This window comes from Acanthaster planci, linkage group LG02, assembly GCF_054643075.1.
Source record: "Acanthaster planci isolate LZ-2023a linkage group LG02, COTS_SCS, whole genome shotgun sequence".
In the NCBI taxonomy this organism is placed as follows: Eukaryota; Metazoa; Echinodermata; class Asteroidea; order Valvatida; family Acanthasteridae; genus Acanthaster; species Acanthaster planci.
Window position 1 is genome coordinate 605961 of NC_141778.1, and position 25985 is coordinate 631945.

Consider the following 25985-nt stretch of genomic DNA (forward strand, 5'->3'; position numbering starts at 1 on the left):
ATTGATACTTTAACCTACTAAAATTTGAAAATCAAATAAAATATGAAGAACCAAACAACACATTGTTTTTTGTTTGAGAGGCCTCAGGCACTTCGTTTGCCCGCAATGAGGCTCCCAACTTTGTTGGTTTTACACTATTTTCAATGGAGCTTGATTTAGTGCAGTGCATGCACCCTTAGCCATGTCCATTATTTAGAAGAACTGTCAATAGAGGGCGCAAGACACGTGCAGCGGTCGAGAGTTACACGTTTGTTCATGCAAGTTGCAAGGCTTCGCTCGTTCTACGTATACTGCATGCACTGCGCAACATTAACAAGCCGCTTCATGCATTGCGCCCGCAGCTAGCTAGCTGGCCACAACCAACCGTGGAGATGGTGAAGCAACAGAGTCATGGCCAAATTATTTATAGGCCTAGACTATGACAGGTCAAATAATCTGATAAATATCGTCTTTTTGACAGTGGAGACTTGATTTGCGGTTTATTCACGCGAGTAGTAGCAAGTTGTAAATTGTGTCTCAATAATCATCCCTGATCAGATGATGGGCTACTACTAGTAGTAGTACAGTGGCAGTAAGTACGCACTAATCGTATGCGCGTGATGCACCGCTGTCCAGTTTTCGGACAAACAGCTGTATTTTTTCCTTAGCCAAAATGGCCCCTAGCCAAAGTCAACACATGAATGAACTGTATTGATTTTTCCACACATATCTGGTTGTGGTACGTCACTGATCGTGGTGATTCGGACATTGGTCATGTTGGTTGACTGTCACAATAAGCTTTGTCGCAAATACTATAGTATAGGCCTACTGCATGGGTGATTTTGCACAATGTAGAAAAGCATTGTTTGGGAAGGGAAAAGGAGAAAACATTGCCCCATGCAGTGTTTGTGATGGTTTCGAGACAACTCGACCGCAGAACAACTCGGACCCAGGACATCTCGGACCCAACAACGGAGAACTCGGACCCAACCCAGCCATCTTGGACATTGGCTTTGAATTATGAACTAGAATTACATGTGTGGTTAATTTGGATGCTATTTACGAAAAAAATGAGTTGGCCTGGACCAATGAGAAAATCTGTGGAGTTTCAGAAATTGAACAATGATTTTTGGTCCAACTACATGTAGAGGGCCACTTTGATGTGTTTATGATCAAAAGAGGTCAGGTTTCAAAACCTCTGCCCACGATCGTGCATGTCATATGTGCACCAAGGCATGCAGGTATTACGTTTTTTCACGCCCGAGTAGTACCTAAGACACTACCAAAGACTACGGCGCAACGCCCCCGAATATGCCAAACTGAAAAGAAATTTGTTAGCCTGAAACACGCACACACCTCAAAATGAAACTTCAATTGTGACGCATGCCATTTCCCTGACAAATTCTCTTCGCGTTCACTTTCGGGTGAAGTATGGAAGTCTAAATCGACCTTTATGCAGGCTCACCAAAAAGCATTTGACGGCGCTTGGCCCTACTGCATGAACATCCAACATCGGTGTACCAAATGTGAACTTGCCGCCGGCCTGTTTGTCACCCACCAGAGACCGCGTGTTAATTCAACTGCGATGATTAATCCCTAGGCCTAATTGATATCGGTATCCAGCACTGTTAATGAAAAATGACTGACAGATCCCAGAGACTCCTTATGTGGCATATTTTTGGAAAGCCATAGTTTATACTTTGACAACAATGAGCTAAACTTTACGAACATTATAGCCCATTGTTCCGATATTGCTGTGTTATGCACTTGAACAAAATAATAAAAAAACACCCATTAATACTGATAAAAAAAAGTTCACAAAAGCTGGATATCTGTAATCAATTAGTGTGAACCCTTAATGAAAATGTGTCTTTAAATCAAAATTATAGGAGGATGCAAGTTTGTCAGAAATAATATGAATCATACAGCGCGGTGGCTGTTTGTTTTCCTAAAGTCTCTGCATCTCGATCTGCTATGACACCTGTACTTTAATTTCTTCAACGTGGTTTTGAAACTTGTGTCCCTCACAAAATAAGGCTCTTCCTCTTTCCACGAACTAACGTGCTGTTTTTCAAGAATGAGTGCCAAAATATTGGTGGGTCCGAGTTGTCCTTTGTTGGGTCTGAGCTGTCCTGGGTCCGACTTGCCCTGGGGCCAAGTTGTCTTGGGTCCGAGTTGTCTTGGGGCCGAGTTGTCCTGATCCCTTTGTGATAAGGCTTATGGCTGCCTGTGCTGACCCCAGAACCTACATAGCAGATGGTACAAACCAGCCTCGGGCATATTAGGACCACTGATGTGCTGACACCAGAACCTAAATAGCAGATGGCACAAACCAGCCTCGGGTATATTGGGACCACTGATCGAGTTCTGGATCTGTGTGAAACAAACTTAACGTATGATTCAATACAGGGACTGCAATCGTGCTGCAGCTGATCACACAGCTATTAGATAGGCCTAGGCCTTAAAGTGATACAGTAAATCGTGTAAATGTAGGCCACTTATATGTAATTGAGTCCTCTGATACATCAACATTTCCTTCAACTTTCCTCAAGCAGTGTTTCCAAGCCTCTTTGTTGAAAGACTTCAAATTTGTTCTGTTGAAGACTGATAGCAGTGCTGTTTCTTTCTTGGTAGGGCCTACATGTTGTCCAACCTTTGTAAACAATTTCAGTGTCATGAAATTTTAGTCCAACATTCAAAAATGGTGTTGTCTGGAAATTGGGGCACAAAATCAGCTGAATATTCCTCTCCTGAAATTAGGACTATGCCGAATATCCAAACATTCGATCAATTATCGAATATTCGAATATTGGTTTCCAATTTGAGTATTTGAATGTAAAATTCATAAAAAGGGGAGGAGAATTTTCTTTTGTTTTTAATAAGAATTTATTATGGAGGCTTGTTTCAAGCAGATTCAGATGGAAAGCGACAGATATCTTACTACGACTCAAAACATAAATTATTCCTTAAAAAAATTAAAAGGAATAGAAATCTTCAACAGGGCAAGAAGTGTCGTTTTTCTCTAAAATATTGCTAAATTGTGGCTGGAGATACTCCCAGATGTGAGAAGCTATTATAGTGATTGTAATATACAATTGTGTGTGATTATGATGAACAATTGTGTGTGTTATTGCAACTGAATTTGAATATGGTTTGTTCATCAACAACCTGCCGGTTGGTAAGACTGAATATTTGGATATTTGACCAAACTGAAGGTTAAATATTCAGTAGAGAATTATTCAAATTGACACAGCCCTACCAGGTACTAAAATCCAACATCATTAACGATCAAGAAGGTCTTCAAATTTAACAAATTCTAGTAAGTCGTTATTACATGTACTTTGGAAGAAATGTTTTTTTTCTTAGTTTTTAGGTGCATTTGAAAAGAATTCATTTTGCCCATTTTGAAAAAAAATCAGAAAATCTGGCCAAAATGAAATTTCATTGGAACTGTCTAGCAGGTACGTAAATTTAAGTTCTATGAACAGGAATACTGAGAGTTTGATCAAATTTCACTGATTGTGAAATTTGAGGTAAAAGATTGCTGTGACAAGGCACTAGAGATGAAAAGCCAAGTGTGCCACATTAGGGTACATACTACATGTACATCAGCAATATGTGGTACATGTATGTGCAACCTTCAATTGATCAGAAAGTCTGTTCACACATGCATGTAGCAGTCTGCTCATGCTGGAAGATTGTTTTGAAGTCTAAGATTTCCTACAGCGTTACTGGATCAACCAATGGCCAATGGCACTGCATAATATGGTTGATTGCACAGATTGACTGACATAACTGATCGTACCCAACAGACGTAGACAGATTACTATTAAGTCATGACTAAAGTAGCATCTTTTTGCCTTTCTGTTTTATCTCAATTAGGAATGCACATTGGCCTAAACATTTAGGATTATTTCCCCGATGAAAGTTTTGTGTCAGACTGAACATGGACAGTAAATCTCATTCTAAAGAACCAGCAATGGAGGAATCGCTGCAAGCAGCAGACAAGCTGGCTAAAAAGCTATCCAAGAAAGAAAGACGACAACAACGCTTACAAGAACAAGGAAAGAGTGAGAGTAAGCCACTAAATGTGGGTGGAGCTACCCAGGGCTCTCCGGGGGGTGCCTCAGGAGGATCAGAAGTACAAGGTGTAATAAAGACCAAAGCAGAACTCAAGGCAGAGAGACGAGCCAAACAGGTTAGATAGCACTTCAACACCTTGACAGTACTCTGTATATCACAGCTATTCATCTGGGATGAACTCATGTTTTGTTAACAAGTGCAATTCCAATCTGATTTGAATGTGTTTTGTATAGGAAGCAGATAGAGAGAGGAAGAAGCAAGGGGGCGGAGCCCAGGGGGGTGGAGGAGGGGTACCAACCAGTGGAAGTGACAAGCAGTCAAAACCACGATCTTCAAAATCAACAATAGACCCTACAGGTAGACCTATCCTTGTTTGTTTCATGTACTGTACACTGTATTTCTTCTCCTTTATGGTGGAAGTTATTTTGGTAAAGTGACTTGTTCAAGAAGAGATGTTTGCCATCTGTTGAGTTTTAACCTAACCAACTGCACAGCTGCCATGTGGGAACTAACAGATCATGGCATTCTAAATGTGTCTGCTTAGATTAAGAAGTTCATTAAACCTTAATGCCCCAGGGTATGTTGGCTGGAATCTCTGCAAGACATACAGTTGGACTTGGCAAATTACCTTGTTATATAACAGGAACCTCTGTTATCAGGAATGAAAACAATGCAAAACAAAGGATTGGGGACGTTCCTTGTTAAAAGCAGAAGCTTGTATGAACAGTGTTCTTATGAATGAGGTTTGACTGTACATGTATCAGTCTGCATCATTGTCAGAGTGACTTGCCTGCCCAGTGTGGCCACCTTCAACAGGTCAACTCTCCCCAAGGCCAAATGGCCTGGGAGTCTTGCACCATAGGATCCGGAAGTGGCATTGATCAGTGGTACCAGCTCCCATTGTTTCAAGATGGGCAGTTTGTTTGGGTCCTGTTAACTGCCCAGTGCATCAAACTTTACACCTGCTGCACAGTGCTACACTATACCATGATTCTACCTCCATGACTACTGTGTCTGGCAGGGTTAGGGTTAAAAAGACATAGGTAAGCACAACTCCATACAATGGAATAAAGTACAGGTTACAACTTACAATTTAAGACTTAACTGCTTTACTGTGTTCGTTTTGAATAGCACCAAGCTTGTCAAAAAAAGAACCCCCTCGTGTGTCCGATGACCTCCAGCAAGATGACCCCAAGGTGCAAAAGAGACGAGCGAAGAAGTTGGAGAGGCATCAGGTGAGTTTAAAAAGCTTGAAGATATGCAGATCAGATCCAATAATCTGCCATTGTCATAGAAATCTCAGAGTTTCACCCATTTCACAGTCAACATTCTTCATATCTGCAGATTCCTCAGCGAGCAGAGTTGGAGCGTAAAGTCAGCCTGTTCTCTCATCTTGACCAGTATGAGCGACAGGTGTCAATAACCAGGGGCCTAAGCTTTGCTAGTGGTGGAATCCATCCAGCCATCTTGAGACTGGGTTTACAGTACGCTGAGGGTATCATATGTGGAGCCAACGCAAGGTAAACATCCAAATCATGACTTCTTGCGATGAGAAGAGTGGCAGTTAGAATACAGGAAAAATACAATGTCCAAGCCCAATGGATGACGTCACACCAAAGTATTTGTTTCTGAGAACATGGAAGACAAAGCAGTTAATGCCCAAGTATGTGGTGTTTATCAGATGTTCTCTACTTGCTATTTGTACAATCTAGAACACATGCTCTACAAGTTGTCGTGTTTAGTTTCATATAAGCATGAAGGTCGTGACAGGGTTCCCAGTTGCTGTGGTATTTGGGTATGTTTGATTTGTCACATTTTTGGCAGGTGTATTGCAATGCTTCACGCCTTCAAGCAAGTCATTGCCGATTACACAACTCCTCCTCAGAAGGAATTGTCTCGAGACCTGGAGAGTAAGATCAAACCGTACATCAGGTCAGACTCAACGTCAGATATACTTGTTAAAGAACTGGGTTATGGTTGTTCAGATTTGGTTTAATTTCTTATAAATACCATGCTGTCCATTATAATTCTGTGGCATTATTGGTGATTTAAGAGAAACAGATCACATTTTGACCCCAACTCTGAGACTTTCATATTAATTAAAGAAGCACACATTTGGCTTATTTTCCTGCAAATAAGGTATACGACTATTAAAAAAAAACTATAGGGGGCTGATTCCTAAAAGTATATAGGGTCAACTCTTTGGACATCACGGTTGTGTTTTTCCTGTTGAAACTAGCTGGCCGTCGGTACAAAAGTAAAATAATGATTCACAAAGTATTAATAATCCCACACAGCTATCAGAACACCAGACAATAATACAATGTACTACTACTGAATAATAAATGAGACTACAACTCTACCAGTATTTGAAAGGTCCATGTCGAACAAATTTGAGGTAAAATCAAAAACCAACTTAAAGGTGATGTTTCTGCAAACTTTGGCCAAGTGAGAATGGGCTATTTCTTTTGGTTCTGGGTAAGTTTTAACCAAGTTTGCTTGTGATTTTCCTAAATTAAATCACAGGTATTTAAGAGCACTCCTCAGTAAAGTAACTACTTGAGTTAGTAAACTTATTTTGTTGATACCATTTTTGTAGTTTTCTGAATGTCTGTCGTCCCAAGTCAGTCAGTATGGGAAATGCCATCAAGTATCTGAAGCTTCAGATAAGTCATATACCTCAAGACATGACAGATGCAAAGGTTGGTTGCTCCCTTCTGAAAAAATCCAAGATCCAAGTAATAATCATTTTATCGTCTACCTTGCATAGCACATATCTATTCTGAAAGAATGCAGTTTTCTGGCTAAAAACTTCTCTGTGAAGTTTTTCAAAATTAATTGGAAATAGAGATTGTCCAAGGCTCACTTTTTTGTTTGGCAGTTTTTTAGGTATATTTTTACAACGAACACACATGGTTCTACAATTTGATACAAATACTGTTGGAAACATTGATGTGCAAGAAAAGGTTATCTGTTTCTACCACTTTGCACATTTTTAAGGGCTTTTAACTCAAAAGTAGCCATACTTATAATATGTTCTATTATAGATATATTTGAAATGTTGCATTTAGGCCAAGGAGCATCTGTATGATTGCATCGATAACTATGTCAAGGAGAAGATTCTTCTAGCTGCTGTAGCAATCTCCAAAGATGCGATCAAGAAGATAAATGATGGTGATGTTATTCTGATTTACTCATGGTATGTAGCATGTTAGCAATGTACAGAAATGAAATCAGAACATGTCTCTCAATATCCTACGGTACAGTAAGTTACTCTCCCCTTCAATTCCTAATGCCCTACATCATCCAACTATTTCCAATCCCTGCCCCTATATGCACGTGATACTTCCTCATCCACTTTCTGTCGGGTGGAATTTGAAGTTGCATGACATAAAACTGGGTGATTTTCAAGATTTTCCATTTTCAAAATTCTTCAGAAAGACATAGCTTCATTTACTGGACGTTTACACCCACACAAATGATTGTCTGGTGGCTACTCTAATCTGACTGACAACATCTATTGACGCCCAAATATTTCAGCCAGGCCTGCCACCTTGTGAAATGAGCCCAGATTATCTGGTGTTATGTAATTTTCTGTTGTTCCCGAAACTGGCACAGTGTGCTACTAGTGTCTTTTTAATAGGGGCCAGATTAACGTGCAGCGGTATTGTATTGCTCATCACCGGAGCACTTTTGTTCCCATTGGTAATCCGCTCATGCTGAATGCCACAAACAGTGGTATAATCTTTCAAAACAATGACGGATTTCCTCTGCTGTTGACAACTGAAAAAATGTGGCAATTCCCAGCAGTTCGGTCTTTAGTTTCGAGTACAGTCTTTTGTTACAAGGCCCAGCTCTTTTGTCCAATTTCGGGCTCCCCGACTGTGCTTATAAAGAACACATACCTGAAACGGGGCTCCCTGCCAGCATATGGTGAGAAATATGTGAGAAATATTGGTATCATTGACAAGAAATTTCAAATCACAAACTGAGTGGCTATTTGTATTTGGCTATGTCAGGTAATGGTTTATTTTGAAGGCAAGATCAAATTACTGAAGATGAGAACAGACTGGAATTGATCTCATCCATATTTTACTTTCCAGCTCTTCCTTGATTCGTCAAGTTCTTTGTGATGCCTACAAGGCCGGCAAGAAGTTCCGTGTAATCATCGTCGACAGCAGACCCAAGATGGAAGGCATAGAAGCTGTACGACGACTCATGAAACATGGCATCAAATGCACATACATCCTGATAAATGCTGTCTCATATATGATGCAAGAGGTATGACTCTTAACCTGGTGTGACTCAAATCAATGCTGTCTCATATATGATGCAAGAGGTATGACTCTTAACCTGGTGTGACTCAAATCAATGCTGTCTCATATATGATGCAAGAGGTATGACTCTTAACCTGGTGTGACTCAAATCAATGCTGTCTCATATATGATGCAAGAGGTATGATTCTTAACCTGGTGTGACTCAAATCAATGCTGTCTCATATATGATGCAAGAGGTATGACTCTTATTCTGGTGTGACTCAAATCTCAAGTCAATCTCAAGTGTTCTCTTTCTTGGTTGTGGCTCAGGTTTCAGTGGTACACATTACTCAGTCTCATGAGATTGGATTCTCTCACTTAATTTTGAGATAGCGTATCAATAGCTGATAACTGTCTTATCCGTGAGTCCCATGTACTCATACTCGTGTCTCATTCTGCTATTGTGGAAAGTTGATCCTTGTCTGTACGAGGAACAGGTTTCAGCTGATCTCTATTCTGGTCTATCTCAGTATACACGGGTTCATCTTGATCTCTATTCTATCTCAGTATACACAGGTTCATCTTGATCTCTATTCTATCTCAGTATACACAGGTTCATCTTGATCTCTATTCTATCTCAGTATACACGGGTTCATCTTGATCTCTATTCTATCTCAGTATACACAGGTTCATCTTGATCTCTATTCTATCTCAGTATACACGGGTTCATCTTGATCTCTATTCTATCTCAGTATACACAGGTTCATCTTGATCTCTATTCTATCTCAGTATACACGGGTTCATCTTGATCTCTATTCTATCTCAGTATACACGGGTTCATCTTGATCTCTATTCTATCTCAGTGTACACGGCTTCATCTTGATCTCTATTCTATCTCAGTATACACGGGTTCATCTTGATCTCTATTCTATCTCAGTATACACGGGTTCATCTTGATCTCTGTTCTATCTCAGTATTCACGGGTTCATCTTGATCTCTGTTCTATCTCAGTATTCACGGGTTCATCTTGATCTCTGTTCTATCTCAGTATACACGGGTTCATCTTGATCTCTATTCTATCTCAGTATACACGGGTTCATCTTGATCTCTATTCTATCTCAGTATACACGGGTTCATCTTGATCTCTATTCTATCTCAGTATACACAGGTTCATCTTGATCTCTATTCTATCTCAGTATTCACGGGTTCATCTTGATCTCTATTCTATCTCAGTATACACGGCTTCATCTTGATCTCTATTCTATCTCAGTATACACGGGTTCATCTTGATCTCTATTCTATCTCAGTATACACGGGTTCATCTTGATCTCTATTCTATCTCAGTGTACACGGGTTCATCTTGATCTCTATTCTATCTCAGTATACACGGCTTCATCTTGATCTCTGTTCTATCTCAGTGTACACGGGTTCATCTTGATCTCTGTTCTATCTCAGTATTCACGGGTTCATCTTGATCTCTGTTCTATCTCAGTATACACGGGTTCATCTTGATCTCTATTCTATCTCAGTATACACGGGTTCATCTTGATCTCTATTCTATCTCAGTATACACGGCTTCATCTTGATCTCTATTCTATCTCAGTATACACGGGTTCATCTTGATCTCTATTCTATCTCAGTGTACACGGCTTCATCTTGATCTCTATTCTATCTCAGTATACACGGGTTCATCTTGATCTCTGTTCTATCTCAGTATACACGGGTTCATCTTGATCTCTATTCTATCTCAGTATACACGGGTTCATCTTGATCTCTATTCTATCTCAGTATACACGGCTTCATCTTGATCTCTATTCTATCTCAGTATACACAGGTTCATCTTGATCTCTATTCTATCTCAGTATACACGGGTTCATCTTGATCTCTGTTCTATCTCAGTATACACGGGTTCATCTTGATCTCTATTCTATCTCAGTATACACGGCTTCATCTTGATCTCTATTCTATCTCAGTATACACGGGTTCATCTTGATCTCTATTCTATCTCAGTATACACGGCTTCATCTTGATCTCTATTCTATCTCAGTATACACAGGTTCATCTTGATCTCTATTCTATCTCAGTATACACGGGTTCATCTTGATCTCTGTTCTATCTCAGTATACACGGGTTCATCTTGATCTCTGTTCTATCTCAGTATACACGGGTTCATCTTGATCTCTGTTCTATCTCAGTATACACGGCTTCATCTTGATCTCTATTCTATCTCAGTATACACGGGTTCATCTTGATCTCTATTCTATCTCAGTATACACGGCTTCATCTTGATCTCTATTCTATCTCAGTATACACGGGTTCATCTTGATCTCTATTCTATCTCAGTATACACGGGTTCATCTTGATCTCTATTCTATCTCAGTATACACGGGTTCATCTTGATCTCTATTCTATCTCAGTATACACGGCTTCATCTTGATCTCTATTCTATCTCAGTATACACGGGTTCATCTTGATCTCTATTCTATCTCAGTATACACGGGTTCATCTTGATCTCTATTCTATCTCAGTATACACGGGTTCATCTTCAAAAGTGGGCACTGTAAAAGTCTGAACAAGAACTGTTTCCATCAAGAAACAAACATGGTATTTGCTTTTTGTCCTAGGTATCCAAAGTTTTTCTAGGCGCCCATGCCCTACTGGCTAATGGCTACGTTATGTCAAGGGTTGGGTCATCAGTCATCACCATGGTAGCCAAGGCTTACAATGTTCCTGTGCTTGTCTGCTGTGAGACATACAAGTTCAGTGAGCGTGTGCAGACAGACAGCTTTGTTTTCAATGAATTGGGTAAGTCTCAAAATTCATTTCCACCACACAGGAAAAAATATTTCCTTAGTCGGGGCAGAACTGTTTTTACTGCTTATCTAAAAATCTGTTGTGAAAACCTTATATGCAATTGCTAGACAAAATCCACTTTTTGCCAAGATGAAGTGCGCCTCAGCGACTACAAGAGTTTTGTTCACATAAGTATCATTAGCCAATAGCCAATTCAGAAATGTATCCAGAATTGGACCCATTCAGGATTGCAAACCCATTGATATCCAAAACAAATGAAGAGTTTTGGAAATCTTCCTAAAACATGTGTTCATGTCTTACCAGGTGACCCAGATGACTTGGTCAAGACTGGAAAACCAATGCAGTATCTAAACAGCTGGAGAGATGTTCAGTCACTGACGTTGCTGAACCTGGTCTATGATGTCACCCCGCCAGATTTCATTTCCATGGTGATAACAGAGATTGGAATGTTGCCCTGCACGTCAGTGCCCGTCGTCTTACGAGTCAAGAATGTGGAAGGCTAGCAATTCCAGGCAAAGTGACTGAACATCTTCACGCAGTATTGGTTTTATGGAAAACTGTAGAGGGTGCTATTCACGAAAGCCATTGGGAGCCTCTAACAGTACAGTGACCCTCTGACAGGCCATCATCGGGAATTCAACACCAAAGGGTTAATTAAGCCTTATCCCCAAAAAGGTCTTTTCAAAAAGGATTTTAAAATACGGAAACAAGACAAGGGCATATATATTTGTTCTATAATTGTTCTGGGGTTACTTTGGTTATTTTTTCACTTCTGTAAAAATGAGAATTTATCATAGTTCAGCAGTAATGTGCACAAGGAAAAATGTGGATCACTGCGTCATTTTCCATGCTAAAAAAGCAATTCTGACACTCTAAACAATTTCAAGGAAATATCAGTTATTTATTGTTATGTATTTAATAGATTTCTTTTTCAGCTGAAGATTAGTAGATGTTAAAACTATCCAAGCAACCCACCACATGGTTCATGATGAATACTAATTTACCAAAAAAAGTTAACTCACACCTTTTGACAAAAAAAAAAACTTAAAGCAATTGCATTAAAGTTGTAAACCTTGACACTGTTAAGGCAAGGAATGAGAACTGGTAACCTTTGACCCTTTTTCCTTGAAACAAGAGGTATGCATGTTTACAAGAGAAATCCAACTTCAAATTGCCCAGGTTAATAAATTGCTCAATGCATAGTCAATATAGTTATACAGAACATTTAAAATTGCCTTTTTGGGGGAGTTCAGAAAGTGCGCATCTAATTTGGAAGTGCATTATGCCAAGGAATAAATTTACCCAAAACACTGTCTTTGTGAAAGAAACTGTCAGTTTCATTGCATTCTTGCTACACTCTATTCTAACATCTTTTTTTTTTTAATAAATGCATCTTGCCAAGAAAAGTTAACATAAATGGGATATTAAACTGTTACCAACTTGACAAATGCTTACCACAAATTTGCAAAGTCACTGCAAACACATATTGTGTAGATGAGAACCATACCCTTCTTTAAAAATTACTCCAGTGTTACACTTCGCTTGAGGATTAAAGAATATTAAAAATAATTATTACCCGACAAGCAGACCAACGTTAATTCTGTGTTGAAGTAGGGTGGCCTGGAATAAATTCAAGCTTTCTAACTCATGGCTCTCGGGTTTTTAAATGAGGTAAAGACAAACATCGGCAGCCAATTTCACAAAACTTTAAGCAGTGGCGTAACTTCACTTACGCCACATTTTATTGCATAAGTTGCGCAATGCATTAAGACCGATTTCACCAAACTTACGTAGCCATTTTAGGTGCCAAAGTTGCACCAACAAAGATCAAAGATTTGACTAGCATATCGTGTTTGGTTAAGCCTCATCACTGCTGAACTTAACAAGGCTTATACGAGAAACGTATTACTTTGTTGTAGAAGGAAATGAAAAACTTGTTTGGCTGTGAGAGAACTGCAAGATTTTATGTCCAGTTCCGATGAAGATGAAAACCTTTTCAAAATGGGGGTTGAAGGTGATTCAACCACAGTTTGATGACTGTTGTTATACACTGGAAAGGAACAGCCATCGTAAAAGCCATTTTTGTCCTTGTCCAAGAATTTTGATGTTTTTGTGAAATTGAACGTTAGTATCTTGCGCAGCTTGGGCATAAATTTGTGGCGCAACGCTTATGTATGGTTCCAGTTATGCTACGTTTCATGACATTGGCTGCTGTAATTGCCGAAAAAGACTAATTTCTGTACAGTCATTTGAATAATATGTCATTTTAACGATTCTAAATTACTCTAAAGACAAAGGTATCGTGCTCAAAGTTATAAGAACATGACTTTGTCTTTGGAAGTAGCTTTAGTGAAAAGAGCTTGAATCTGTGCAAAGACAGTGTTAGGATCCTGAGACGCATCCACTTTTTGCAAGATGTTCTTCTTCTTGTAGTAATCAATCAATGGAGCAGTCTGCTTATGGTAGGTTGCCAAGCGAGACGTCAGTGTCTCTTCATTGTCATCAGAACGCTTAATAAGGGGTTCACCAGTAACCTGCAGCAGACAAGATGTCAAGCAGTAAAACCAGGAATTGTCATGACGTATCATTTAAGAACTCTCATCCTTTGATACGTGATGTAAATGGTCACTCAGCATTTTGATTCAAAAGAAACCTGAGTTTATAAATGCTGGCAAGTAAATCCTTCAAACTACTGATAATAGACACCATCATGGCAGCCGTGTTGTCATTTATGACAAGGGAATTTTATTGGCTACTCACATCATCCGTCATAGGCACTTTGGGTGGGTTAAATTCTTCATGGTAGCTCCGACCGCTCGCTCTGTGGATCAGACGACCACAGATTCGCTTGATAAGAAGTGAATCATTAATGCTGAATTCCACAACTGCATCAAGTTGTTGCTTTCTTGTCTCCAGCAAGCTGTCGAGCTGTTTTCCATTAAAAAAGACAAAAGACGGAATCATTTTCTGAATTGTAGATTTTTAAAAGAATGAACCACTCTCTATTATTAGATAACTTGTGTAGTAATTGGCTTTAACCACTAGCTGTCGGTTGGAATTTGAACTTGCATGATCTAAAACTGGGAGATTTTCAAGATTTTCCGTTTTCAAAATTCTTCAAAAATTCATAGCTTCATTTCTGGATGTTTACACAAACATGAATAACTGTCTAGCGACTTCTCTAATCTGACAGACAACATCCATTGACGCCCGATTATTTCAGCCAGGCCTGCCTCCTTGTAAAAAGAGCCCAGATTGTCCGGTGTTATGTAACTTTCTTGTTTCCCCCCCCCCCAAACTGGCACTTTTTCACTAAGGGCCAGATTAGCATGCAGCGGTATTGTATCGCTCAACACTGGAGTGCTGGAGTGCTTTTGTCCCCTGTGGTAATCCGCTCATGCTGAATGCCACACACAGTGGTATAATCTCCCAAAATATGGACGGATTTCCTCCCCTACTGACAACTGAAAAAATGTTGGCATTTCCCAGCAGTTCGGTCTTTTTTTACAAGGCCCAGCTCTTTTGTCTGGTTTCATGCTCCCTGGTTTTGTGTATAAAGCCTATGTACATGAAACCAGACTCCCTTGCAGCATATGGTTAAAGGGTAACAGAAATTGAAAACATTTCGTTCATGTGAAGTATTTCAAAATAACAATAAATAGTAACCATTTCAAACACATCGTAACTTTACTGTTTACCCCATTAATTGTGACCCTGTAATGAATCCTGCATTTCCCCGCCCCAAAACTCCCCTTTTGGCTGTTCGCACTCACAGGCTGATTGGATGACTTCATCACCAGAACGCTAACATGTATTGTACGGTGTACACCTATAATGCAGACAGCACATGCTGTATCGCACGCTTGCCAGACCACACTGTGTTTGATCATGGTTCGATGTAGCTTAGCCCACAGGCAAACACTGTCTCAGTTCAAGGTAGAAATTAAAAGACACAGTCCTACCATGTATTTCTTAAACTGATACCATGTTTACCTGTGGGCCAAGCTACATCAAAGACAACATGGTCATCTGCAAGCGTGTGATACTACATGTACTGTGCGCAATTTATTTACTTGGTATTTAAATTATTTACTTCATTTACTGTCTGGTCGCTACTCTGATCTGACAGGCAACATCTACTGACCCCTTGGTATTGCAGCCAGGCCTGCCATCCAGTAAAGAGAGTGCAGAATTATGCAAGTTGCGTAATTTCCTTTGTTCCTGAAATTGGCCCAGTGCATTGCTAAATGGCAGTGGTGTCTTTACAAATGCAGCCAGATCAGTGTGCAGTGGTATTGTATCACTCATGGATGGAGTGCTGGAGCTTTTTTGCCTCAACTGATAATCCGCAGGCGCTGAATTAAGCCAACAGTGGTATACTGTTTCAAAACAATGACGGAACGGTACCTCCGAAAATGCCAGCACTCTGTGCTGGAAATTTGTTGCAATTCCCAGCAGCTCGGTCTTTTGTTCTGAGTTCGATCTTTTGTTACGAGGCCTAGTTCCTTTTGTCTGATTTCAGGCACCCCGGCCATGCATATAAAGCCAACTTATCTTGCTCTGAGAACAGTTAGACTAGCCCATTTCAGCTTACCATTTCTGCCTGAACCACAGTCCTTGGGAAACCATCCAGCAGAAAGCCATTGGAACACTCCGGTGTATCTAGCTTATTGTCAATCATCTTCACCACTAGTTCATCACTGACCAGCGCCCCGCTATCAATGACCTTTTTGACTTCTTTCCCAAGATCTGACCCTGATGCAACCACTGCACGCAACATGTCACCTGTCGCTAGATGGCAAACACAGAACCGCTCTGCAAGTTTAGGTCCCTGTATGATTGAAATGTAAAAACAGAAAAACATATCATGAAGATTCAAAACCATGGAAGCCAAACCTGGGTAATCCAGAATATAGACAGATCAAACTTTACCCAAACTACAGGTATTTCCCTCCAAAACATGACTCCTGGGCATACATCCTGACTATTGCCAAAGGAAATCTACCCTACATGTATATATATTTTGCTATATGATGAGTTCAGGCGATAAATTTGTGTCAAACAAGTCCAATGTCACAGAAGGAAACACAATACTGATGGCTTCTAAAGATGTCACTTACCGATACATGTACATGAACATGTGAACTGCAATTTGGATGACCAAAACAGAATGCAGCTATTTCCTCCACTGCATTACATTTGTGTTTCATCACATTTTAACCATTTCAGAGAAGCATGTGATACTGGGTGCATGTCCATGCAGTGTGTTTCCAATCACACCTTTCCTTTTTTTTACACATTCAAGTGAAGTTCTGTCACATGCAAATTTACACCAGGAGAAATGCTTGATTTCTTTTTAAAATGATCATAAAATGATCATATAACAAACAGTGTGAAGACTGGTTGTGCATTTTAAGTGTTTCTTTAGTCCTGGCATGCTTTGACTTAATGCACCCTGTGAATGTGCGCACTCATACAGGCCTCCCATTGCCATGGTAACAGGCCACCCATTGCCATGGTAACTGCCAATTACACAAATGAAAATGTACAACATCGAGCACAAATGACAAAAATAATTAAAAATCCCTGTCACAGAACTTCAACCATCCATAGACACCTTCTCCCCATGTCCATGTTAACTTTACAATATAATCTACAACCACATGTATCATACAATGTATTAGCAGAGTATCTAACAAAAGGCAAAATATAAACTCAGTTTAAAATCCAAACCAAACATTTGGTTTGTTGTTATCCATACTAAGGGTTACCAACCTAAACAATCATACATGTAATTTTTCTCCTACATGTACCTCTTGTTATCAAAAAATATAAATTTGTGCAGTACCAACCCCCATGATCCTTGAGCCTAGTTTCTGTGTACTCTGTACAGGTGAATATTGTTGCTTTTTTAACCTAAGATAGAAAGCTCTGGTGTTTACCGCAAGCTTTCCATCTTAGTTGTCTGTCACCATGAATAGCTTGAAATCCCACCTTTTTTAACCTGTTGGCTTAACTTAAAAAAGGTTCTCGCTGACTTAGGTGGGTACTCACTGTCCTAAATCTTGACATTATTCAACAACTAGTGATCACAAAGGTTATGTGTTGCCGGCGTCTCCTTGGTGTCTCACATGGGTTCCCACTTGATCCACCAATTGGGGGATCTGATCCACCTTTTGCCAAATTGCCGAATCAGATCCCCCAATTGGTGGATCAGATCTGGCAATTGTTTGTACATGTAGTTGGAACGCTAACCATCATAAAGTGGATCAGGATCAGATCCACCTTTCTTGATCCTCTTCTGGATTAGGATACAGATCCCCCAATTGGTGGATCAGATCCTGCAATTGGCGGATCACGTTCAGATGGGAATGCAAAAGGTGGATCTGATCCAGCAATTTGACCTGTCAACATCCGTCCGTGCACGAGTGGCGCGAAACTTTTGCATTCTGATGATGAACAAAGAAATACATTTTGGACATGTAGCTCATGTGAAAATTTTTAACATACCAAGCATGCGCAATAAACAACTGCTGAACTACGGGCTAGCAAAATATGTCACCATGCATGCGCGATGAATACATACCGCGATGTGTTCCTAGCCCGTTCACAATTTTCATTGCGCATTTGTCCGTTTCTTAACCTTTTTCATTTGTGTGATTTCACTTGCTCTCCATCAAAAAACTAATTTTGTGTTAGCGTATAACCCGTAGTGTGTAACAGAGTATCAAAAAGGGAAGCAAAGTTTGAAGAGACAATGTACTAGGCTGAATATTCAGTTCCAGGTCGTCACGTCAGTAGAACTCCGCACCCAAAGAACCGCAAGGGTCACACGCATGCAATGTGACTCATCCCAGCACGCAACACTGCCACAAGCGCGTGCTCAGCAAGTTAGCGCATGCACAATACCGAACTCACTGACCTTTCGGGCTCGACATGTCCGTGCGAAAAGGTGGATCAAGCGTAAGCGGGAATGCAACTTGCGGTTTTGTTGCCATAAGATAACGATCACACCAAAATGACAGATCAAGATCCACCTTTTCCCAGTTCAAGTGGGAACGCACTGTCGGAGGCTGGTTTGTTATGTTAATTTAGTTACAATTAATGCACAAAAGGTTTACTTGAGCCTATCCCAGTGATACAAAGCTCCTGCCCTCTGAGGATGGCTGCTTTTAACCTCTACACAATGCCTACATGTATATGCATTCCTTCAGATATCAATTGTCATTTTGTGAAAATGCACTATTATGTAGGGTTAGGGTTAAAGATTTAAGGCCAAGCAAAAATATAACTGCATTTCCTTTTCAAAAAGGTGTGATTGCTTGCTCTGTATTTTTTAGCCCAAAAGTAATTATGGTGGAATGATGGTAAATATTTGTAGTAAAATGTAGTTATCAGTGCTGCCGCTTGTAAGAGGACATGACCGTATTGTTCTCTGAAGCCATAAAATACAATAGAAAACACAATGTACCATACATGTACAGTGCTGTGGCACTATGAATGCAAGGCTTTATTGTTCTCTGTATGGGTAACAATGGAAGTAACCTCGCCAGAAGTAGTAATCTGTGGCGCTAGGTCTTTCAGGCTCTGGCTATTTATATACTTCGTATACTACATGTATATACTTAGTATTTTGTAGTACAGAGTACTGTAAGCCAAACAATATGCTTGGCAGTTGGGGTTAATATTGACACTGTGCATACATGTACACCAACTTATGTGAAAGTACATCAATACTAGGATCCCTAACCCTGCCTACCTGGACACCCTTCCCTGCCCCCGGTGGCCCTAGCAACACTGCAAGGATGCCTTTCTTCTCTGGAGGTTGGCTCGACAACTCCTCCTCATCCCCCTCCTGTCTCAAATCACTGACATCTCCTTTGATAGCTGCCATTGTAAGGTTTGCTCAGTGTCCGTGTATTGGATAATAAACCACAGCTACATGTATCCTCTACTTCCTTCTACACGGGACTGCACTGCATGAATTGGAATATACATGTATGTACATGTACAGTACAGTTCACCAGGGTGTAGCTGTGTCAGACCAAAGCCACTGACATGTACATAAGTAGGTGTTACACCCCAACTACAGCATCAGTCCCAACTACAGTTTGGCCCTTCCCGACTATAATTGGGCCCGCCCCAACTACGGGTAGAGTGCTCCAGTTGGGTCGGCCTTACTACATGTACAGCACAGAGGTCCGGTGTGCATGTGCCCAGCATGTGCCAAAGTCACATTGTTTGCAATTTCATGTCAAAAATGAAGTGTCATATTTTAGATGAATTGTGTCAAGTACATGTAAGAGATGCATAAACTTGGGTAAGGTTGAGAAATTTTCTACAGGGTGCACCCTCGTATTTAGGCCAGAAATATGTCTGCCAAGCTCATTAATAAAGGTTATACACTCAAAATATTCTATATTAGAGGGTCCTGAGAGCCATGGAACTGAGAAATTCAAGAAATATGAGACTGGACCTGTGGGCCGGACTCAGGGCTTCCAATTCTGAGCAATTTGGATGCAATCGGGTTTGAAAGTGGCACTATTTGAGCCATTTTGCAGAGGGATGCATTTTCAAAATGGCTACTTTTCTGGAGAGGGATATTTTTTGCATTTTAGGGGTGGTCTGCTTCTGGTGAAAATTTCTCAAAAATTCATTGGTCAACACCCCCCGAAATTGAAAGGACAATGAAAGAGGACATGTGGAACATCATTTTTCTGTGTAGCCTGAACATCTGTGAGAGTTGTGAGTATTTTTAAAATATTTGTGAAGTATGGGGATTTATCACTGCTGTCTATGGGAAATTATTTCTAGTGGTGCACCCTATAGAAATTGGTCAACAATAGTTGGGCCAGCTCAACTGCAGCACTACAGTTGGGACTGTCCCAGCTATAGTTGGGACAGATGCTATAGTTGGGGCGTAACAAAGGTATCTGCTTTTAGCTATGCTGGGTATTCATAGGCCGCCAAGCATGCAAATATGTATGGAGAGCCTTAGAAATCAAATGCATTGCAAATCAATTACCAGTATGTGTATGGACTCTATGGAGAGCCCTGTGTATCAAGTTTGGCATTTGTGATTTAGCGTACAGAACTGTGCACCTACATTAATTAAGTTGAAGGGAAGCAAAATGGTATGAAGTAATGAATTAAAAATACATGCAACTTATACATGTAGATGCAAAATTGTCCAACGTCTTGTTGAAAATGTAAAATCACTCAACTTTTATTACTTATGATATTTGTTTACTGTTACCCTAGAACTATGGGGTTTGTTATCTGCCACACTCCCACACAATGTAACAAACTGTTTTGTAGAGCGAGTTTTGATTAAGCCTGAGTCACTATATTATTCACAAAGAAGCTGGATCACCAACAAGCCTACTGTAATGAGTGTAATGTTTTTTCACACATTATGGGAAATTCATGTACCTCAGACAGTGTGCCTGAACATTTAATAACACCCACTGGATAAATCACACACTAATACCTGGATACGAGATAGTTTACTCATGAGTCTGCGTGCAAAGCAGCATGCAGGAAGTGCCACACAAGCGCCAAGTCAATATACAAGCCTTACAAGGAGATTCTATTGGACAACTTGCAATAGGAATACATGTACACTATAAAATGGATGGGGGTGTGCCAGAAAATGAGAGTAAAATTCTAGAACAAAATCGTTGGAAATCCATCATATGCTGACTTCTTTGACTCTGAATAAAAAGGTATTTCTGAATGGGAATGAGCTTGGCCAGGCCAATCTTAAACTAACGTTGAAGACCGGCCAAACACACATTTATTCCTGAGGTTAAATACCGGTACCAGCATGTTATTATTAGTTATCACACAAGTGCAATTGAAACAAAGAACAACGTAGTACGTCTCTGTCCAATATACCACAAGGCCTTTTTTTCACTCACTGGTCAGTAGGTATAAGTGCCTTGTCAACAAATTTCTGTGAACTCTAGTTTTGTTAAAACTTACAGTCTGCTTAAAAATCTGGTTACAGTACTTTACCCAAAGGTCGGTACATGTACCTGTATCTCTTGAGAAGCTGCCTTTGCTGCAGGTGCATTAGGTACTGTATACTACATGCACCTGGGCTTAGACAATACTTAATGTGGTTTTAATAAAAAACTTGATTAACCCTAACCCCCCTCAACCCTCAAAAATCATAATGCTGGTTTTTAATGATTTTGTAGGATTGAAGATGAATAGCAATTGAAGCAAATGATGATATCGGAGGATTGAGGATGAAGATGATTGAAGCTGATGATGATTTTGGAGGATTGAGGATGAATGATAAAAAAGAGATGATTTAGGAGGATTGAGGGTGAATGATATTGAGTCCTATAATGATTTAGGAGGATTGGGGGTGAATGATATCGAGTCCTATAATGATTTAGGAGGATTGAGGGTGAATGATATCGTGTCCTATAATGATTTAGGAGGATTGAGGGAGAATGATATCGAGTCCTATAATGATTTAGGAGGATTGAGGGTGAATGATATCGAGTCCTATAATGATTTAGGAGGATTGGGGGAGAATGATATCGAGTCCTATAATGATTTAGGAGGATTGAGGGAGAATGATATCGAGTCCTATAATGATTTAGGAGGATTGAGGGAGAATGATATCGAGTCCTATAATGATTTAGGAGGATTGAGGGTGAATGATATTGAGTCCTATAATGATTTAGGAGGATTGAGGGAGAATGATATTGAGTCCTATAATGATTTAGGAGGATTGAGGGAGAATGATATCGAGTCCTATAATGATTTAGGAGGATTGGGGGTGAATGATATCGAGTCCTATAATGATTTAGGAGGATTGAGGGAGAATGATATCGAGTCCTATAATGATTTAGGAGGATTTGGGGTGAATGATATCGAGTCCTATAATGATTTAGGAGGATTGAGGGGGAATGATATTGAGTCCTATAATGATTTAGGAGGATTGAGGGAGAATGATATTGAGTCCTATAATGATTTAGGAGGATTGAGGGAGAATGATATTGAGTCCTATAATGATTTAGGAGGATTGAGGGTGAATGATATTGAGTCCTATAATGATTTAGGAGGATTGGGGGTGAATGATATCGAGTCCTATAATGATTTAGGAGGATTGGGGGTGAATGATATTGAGTCCTATAATGATTTGGGAGGATTGAGGGTGAATGATATCCTATAATGATTTAGGAGGATTGGGGGTGAATGATATCGAGTCCTATAATGATTTAGGAGGATTGAGGGAGAATGATATCGAGTCCTATAATGATTTAGGAGGATTGCGGATGAATGGAGTTACTGGTGTTCAGTGTGTTTCACAGTACAGTGCAAGTTCATGTACAGTATCTAGTCAACCATGAAGTGAGAATTGAATAGAATTGCCATGATATTGAGTCCTATAATGATTTAGAAGGATTGCGGATGAATGGAGTTACTGGTGTTCAGTGTGTTTCACAGTACAGTGCAAATTCATGTGCAGTATCTAGTCAACCATGAATTGAGAATTGAATAGAATTGCTATGATATTGAGCCCTATAATAATTTAGGAGGATTGCGGATGAATGGAGTTACTGGTATTCAGTGTGTTTCACAGTACAGTGCAAGTTCATGCACAGTATCTAGTCAGCCTGTAACACATGTACACTGTGTATTTATTACTGTGTACCACTGGTTCAAGGACAAGACTCCCATTGTTTTAGCTGTTAATGGTTAGTCAAGGCTATCCCCTCGCTGCAATGTGTTTAGACCAAAATTTGATGATTTTGAAGGATTGAGGATGTGAGCACCACTCATTTTGAGTAAAGTACAAATATTTTGAAGATTTTGGAGGATTGAGGGTGCATGCATTTTTGAAGTATAGCAATTTGATGATTTTAAAGGATTGAGGATGGTGCCCAGCAATTTGGACTTAAGGGATTAGGGTAAATTTCTTCATTTAAATCTAAATTTGTTACATTTTGACAAAAATTAACACAAATACAGCTAAATTTGATTGCTTTGGAATTGATAATTACGCTGACTCATCTCAAATTCTGATTTCAATTTGAAAGAACACTACACTTCACAAAATCTAAATTCTCCCCCCCCCAAAAAAAATTTACAAACAAATTGCCAACGCTGTTACAACATGTACAATGTACACATATGCAATCAGCTGTTGGCTTCTTTGCATTGTAAACTGATTTAACTGCCTCATCTTGTGGGATGTCTGAAGGCTTTTACATAAACAATGTCCAATGTGAGTTATAGGCCTCAATGTCACATTATATGGCTTTCAAGCACATGTCTAGAGTCAAGGCCAGTCTTAAGAAACAGGGTGAACAATGACAAAGAATGATCTTGTCACAGCTCATTTGAACACCTTGTGAATTGGCTTAAGATTGAATGACTTGCAATGGATTTGTGATGGACTTGCAGGGACTTGTGATGGACTTGAATACAACATTGGGGACAAGAACGGAACTGCTGCTCCCTGTAGCTACATTGTTGGTTTAGACCATGTTGGTAATGGAAATGGATTATGGTACCACTTGGCACGATCAGCGGAATTATTCAATCTTGCAGCACGTTCTGTTCATCATTTCGCCACTTTTAGGACAACATGACCATCAGTCAAAGTTCAGTGTACTAGATGCATCTTTAGATCCATACAAATACAGTACTTCTTCTATCCATGACCAATCTTTCAAAGCAATGACAGAATATATATGCATACTATTTTTGCATAATGTTCTTTTTTATTTTGAGGCATAACCTGCATGTACATGATCAAAACTTGACACAAAGTCCTTTTTGTGCTTTTATTTCTTGTGGGCACTGATGTGCCATGCACAGAGATCGCTGCCTGAAAAGAAAGTGTTAACATTGCAACAGCGCGCTCATGTACATGGCACCCAACAGCTTTTGCTTATCGTTCCTGCCTTTCAGACACAAATGAGGAGCCCTGTAATTCGTCAGTATGATCCCCAGTGTGCCGCAGCCAATTACCATTTCAACCATTCAGTCCAGTCGCAGCTAAGAATTACACACACACACATACGGAAAGCATCTGAAGCCAATTTCCATGTCCTGTGTGCCGGTTGCAGCCGTAGTCAACCACTCGGTCGTGGCTCGTCTTTGCAAGAACACATGTGAACCGCATGACTCTCCGACACTGACCAAGAAATATTTGCCGAGGCATTTGACTGAAGCACTGTCAAGCCTTGTTTTGGTTTGTGACGACCACAATGAGGTGACAAAAAATGTGCATTTTTCTGTTGAAAATCCCCCCAAAACATGTATAAGGAGTTGATGAAGCATATACATGTACATGTATGAAACAGTGTTCATTTGGAAGCTTGGAATTTCAGGAAGAAAAGAAAGTTGTTTTTTGTCAAAAATCGATGTCAAACTGGTGCCGAACAGGCCTTTTGTATTGGGATGCTGTCGCACAGCTGTGGACATACACTGTATATGGTGTATGCATACATCAGATTGATGCATGGTGCACAGGGAGCAAGATGCAAATAACAAGTGCATAAACCACATATATTGTTTCAATCCAACACTATCAAAAGACCCTGTCAAACATAAACAGACTTTAAGTAACTTATGATACCTGACAGATTTGGTCCTCTATTTTTATATTGATGACAAAATATCACATCAAAACTATGCTTCAGTGATCTTTCACACATCACTGAAAATTTCAAGCCCAACTCAACTGTCCTGTTTAAGTATACATGTACATGCGTCCTATGGAAGAAATGTTGCATCCTGACTCCACTTCAGCAGTTGTGTACAAAGTCTATGGGGAGTGAAGAGAATTTTTTAAGTATTCCCCAACAACATCATTAAATGTTTCTCAGTCCAGAATTCATGTCTTTCCAGCATTTCTGTAATGACTGACTTTTATTGAGATGATATATGATGAGAAAAGTGGAGTCAGGATGCAACATTTTTTCCCATCCTATTAGTATGGATAAAGTTCTCCATAATGAAAGATATATTGTTTACTTTACACTTCCTCTGTGACTAACTACAGATCTTTGTCCAGCTCTGGCATGTCTGGAAGTGGAGCTATTAATGACGAACAAAACTCTATCTGGTTCAAATACATTGATGAAAATAAAACTTGTGTCCATCCCCAAAAACATGAAAAAGTGACGGGCTAATTACACCTAATTTTAATAAGAAAAAAATTTATAACTTCACTATACTAACAGCTATTGAGCTAAATTTTACACCATTCAATTTCTTTTGAAATTCTCTTTTCAATGGTACTAAATTTGTGGGGGTCAAATAAAAAACCTGAAAAGTGTCGGACCTTATCTTAAGTTAGAACCCTGTTTCCTACCTCCATGGTTAGAACCTAGGCTGTAGACGTCAGTGGACATTAAAAAAGACTGGCGTCCAACCTTAGCTACCTACCTGCGTGCCCTTGCCGGCGCCGGGCGGTCCAAGCAAAATCCCACGTACACCTTCCGGTGTTTCCGCTGGCTTGGGAACCGGTTGAGCTTGAGGTACAGGTGGCATGATGACGAAAAACCCAAGGGAAATTGATTTAACTGACCGAATCCAGTTTCCAGGCGAAAAGAACTCTACATATACAATTCACGGTGAATAGCCAAACTTTAGGACCAACTCACGCGTTGCGCATTGCGTGGCACCCAGTTCGTGCACGGGGCATGCACAAGACATGCGTTGCTACGTAGTCAGTTGACCTATTTTCAGTGTTTAAGAATCGCTTGGCAGTGTACTGGATACTAGATACAAGTATGGCCGTGTCCAAACCGTGCGTTTCGTGGCTATGTCTTTGGCTTTCTGCTACAGCTGCATGTATGTTAATGTGGTGAGCAGCTGCAG

At 40.0% G+C, this 25985-nt stretch overlaps 2 protein-coding genes across 4 annotated transcripts; one reads left to right on the plus strand and one right to left on the minus strand.

Moving 5' to 3' along the window:
* The first annotated feature begins 274 nt into the window (after window positions 1–274).
* Window positions 275–12512, plus strand: LOC110987386 (translation initiation factor eIF2B subunit delta-like). Of its 2 annotated transcripts, none has more exons than XM_087133738.1 (11): window positions 275–425; window positions 3862–4177; window positions 4296–4419; window positions 5194–5297; window positions 5407–5582; window positions 5887–5994; window positions 6662–6764; window positions 7134–7261; window positions 8166–8343; window positions 10943–11123; window positions 11436–12512. In XM_087133738.1, the coding sequence occupies exons 2-11, from the start codon at window positions 3926–3928 to the stop codon at window positions 11633–11635; spliced, it is 1554 nt and encodes a 517-aa protein (XP_086989864.1). In that variant the 5' UTR covers window positions 275–425; window positions 3862–3925; the 3' UTR covers window positions 11636–12512. The 2 variants fall into 2 exon arrangements, with proteins under 2 accessions (XP_086989864.1, XP_086989863.1); XM_087133737.1 differs by having other exon boundaries at window positions 311–571.
* On the minus strand, window positions 12013–25844 carry LOC110987384 (adenylate kinase 2, mitochondrial-like). 2 transcript variants are annotated; one of them, XM_022250077.2, is made up of 4 exons: window positions 25551–25844; window positions 15727–15963; window positions 13893–14060; window positions 12013–13666 (listed from the first exon to the last, which is right to left on the minus strand). In XM_022250077.2, the coding sequence occupies exons 1-4, from the start codon at window positions 25653–25655 to the stop codon at window positions 13445–13447; spliced, it is 732 nt and encodes a 243-aa protein (XP_022105769.1). In that variant the 5' UTR covers window positions 25656–25844; the 3' UTR covers window positions 12013–13444. The 2 variants fall into 2 exon arrangements, with proteins under 2 accessions (XP_022105769.1, XP_022105768.2); XM_022250076.2 differs by lacking the exon at window positions 25551–25844 and adding an exon at window positions 18892–19169.
* Window positions 25845–25985: the final 141 nt, after the last annotated feature.

What these genes read in the sequence shown, in the direction of transcription:
- LOC110987384 (XM_022250076.2), bottom strand. Translation starts at nt 19,026, where the DNA reads ATGGCAGCTATCAAAGGAGATGTCAGTGATTTGAGACAGGAGGGGGAT. An exon ending in GGGCAGGGAAGGGTGTCCAG is followed by an intron (nt 15,964 to 18,891) that starts GTAGGCAGGGTT and finishes TCAATCATACAG; the next exon opens with GGACCTAAACTTGCAGAGCG. An exon ending in AAGTGCCTATGACGGATGAT is followed by an intron (nt 13,667 to 13,892) that starts GTGAGTAGCCAA and finishes TGTCTGCTGCAG; the next exon opens with GTTACTGGTGAACCCCTTAT.
- LOC110987386 (XM_087133738.1), top strand. Translation starts at nt 3,926, where the DNA reads ATGGACAGTAAATCTCATTCTAAAGAACCAGCAATGGAGGAATCGCTG. An exon ending in ATCAACAATAGACCCTACAG is followed by an intron (nt 4,420 to 5,193) that starts GTAGACCTATCC and finishes CGTTTTGAATAG; the next exon opens with CACCAAGCTTGTCAAAAAAA. An exon ending in AGAAGTTGGAGAGGCATCAG is followed by an intron (nt 5,298 to 5,406) that starts GTGAGTTTAAAA and finishes TCATATCTGCAG; the next exon opens with ATTCCTCAGCGAGCAGAGTT.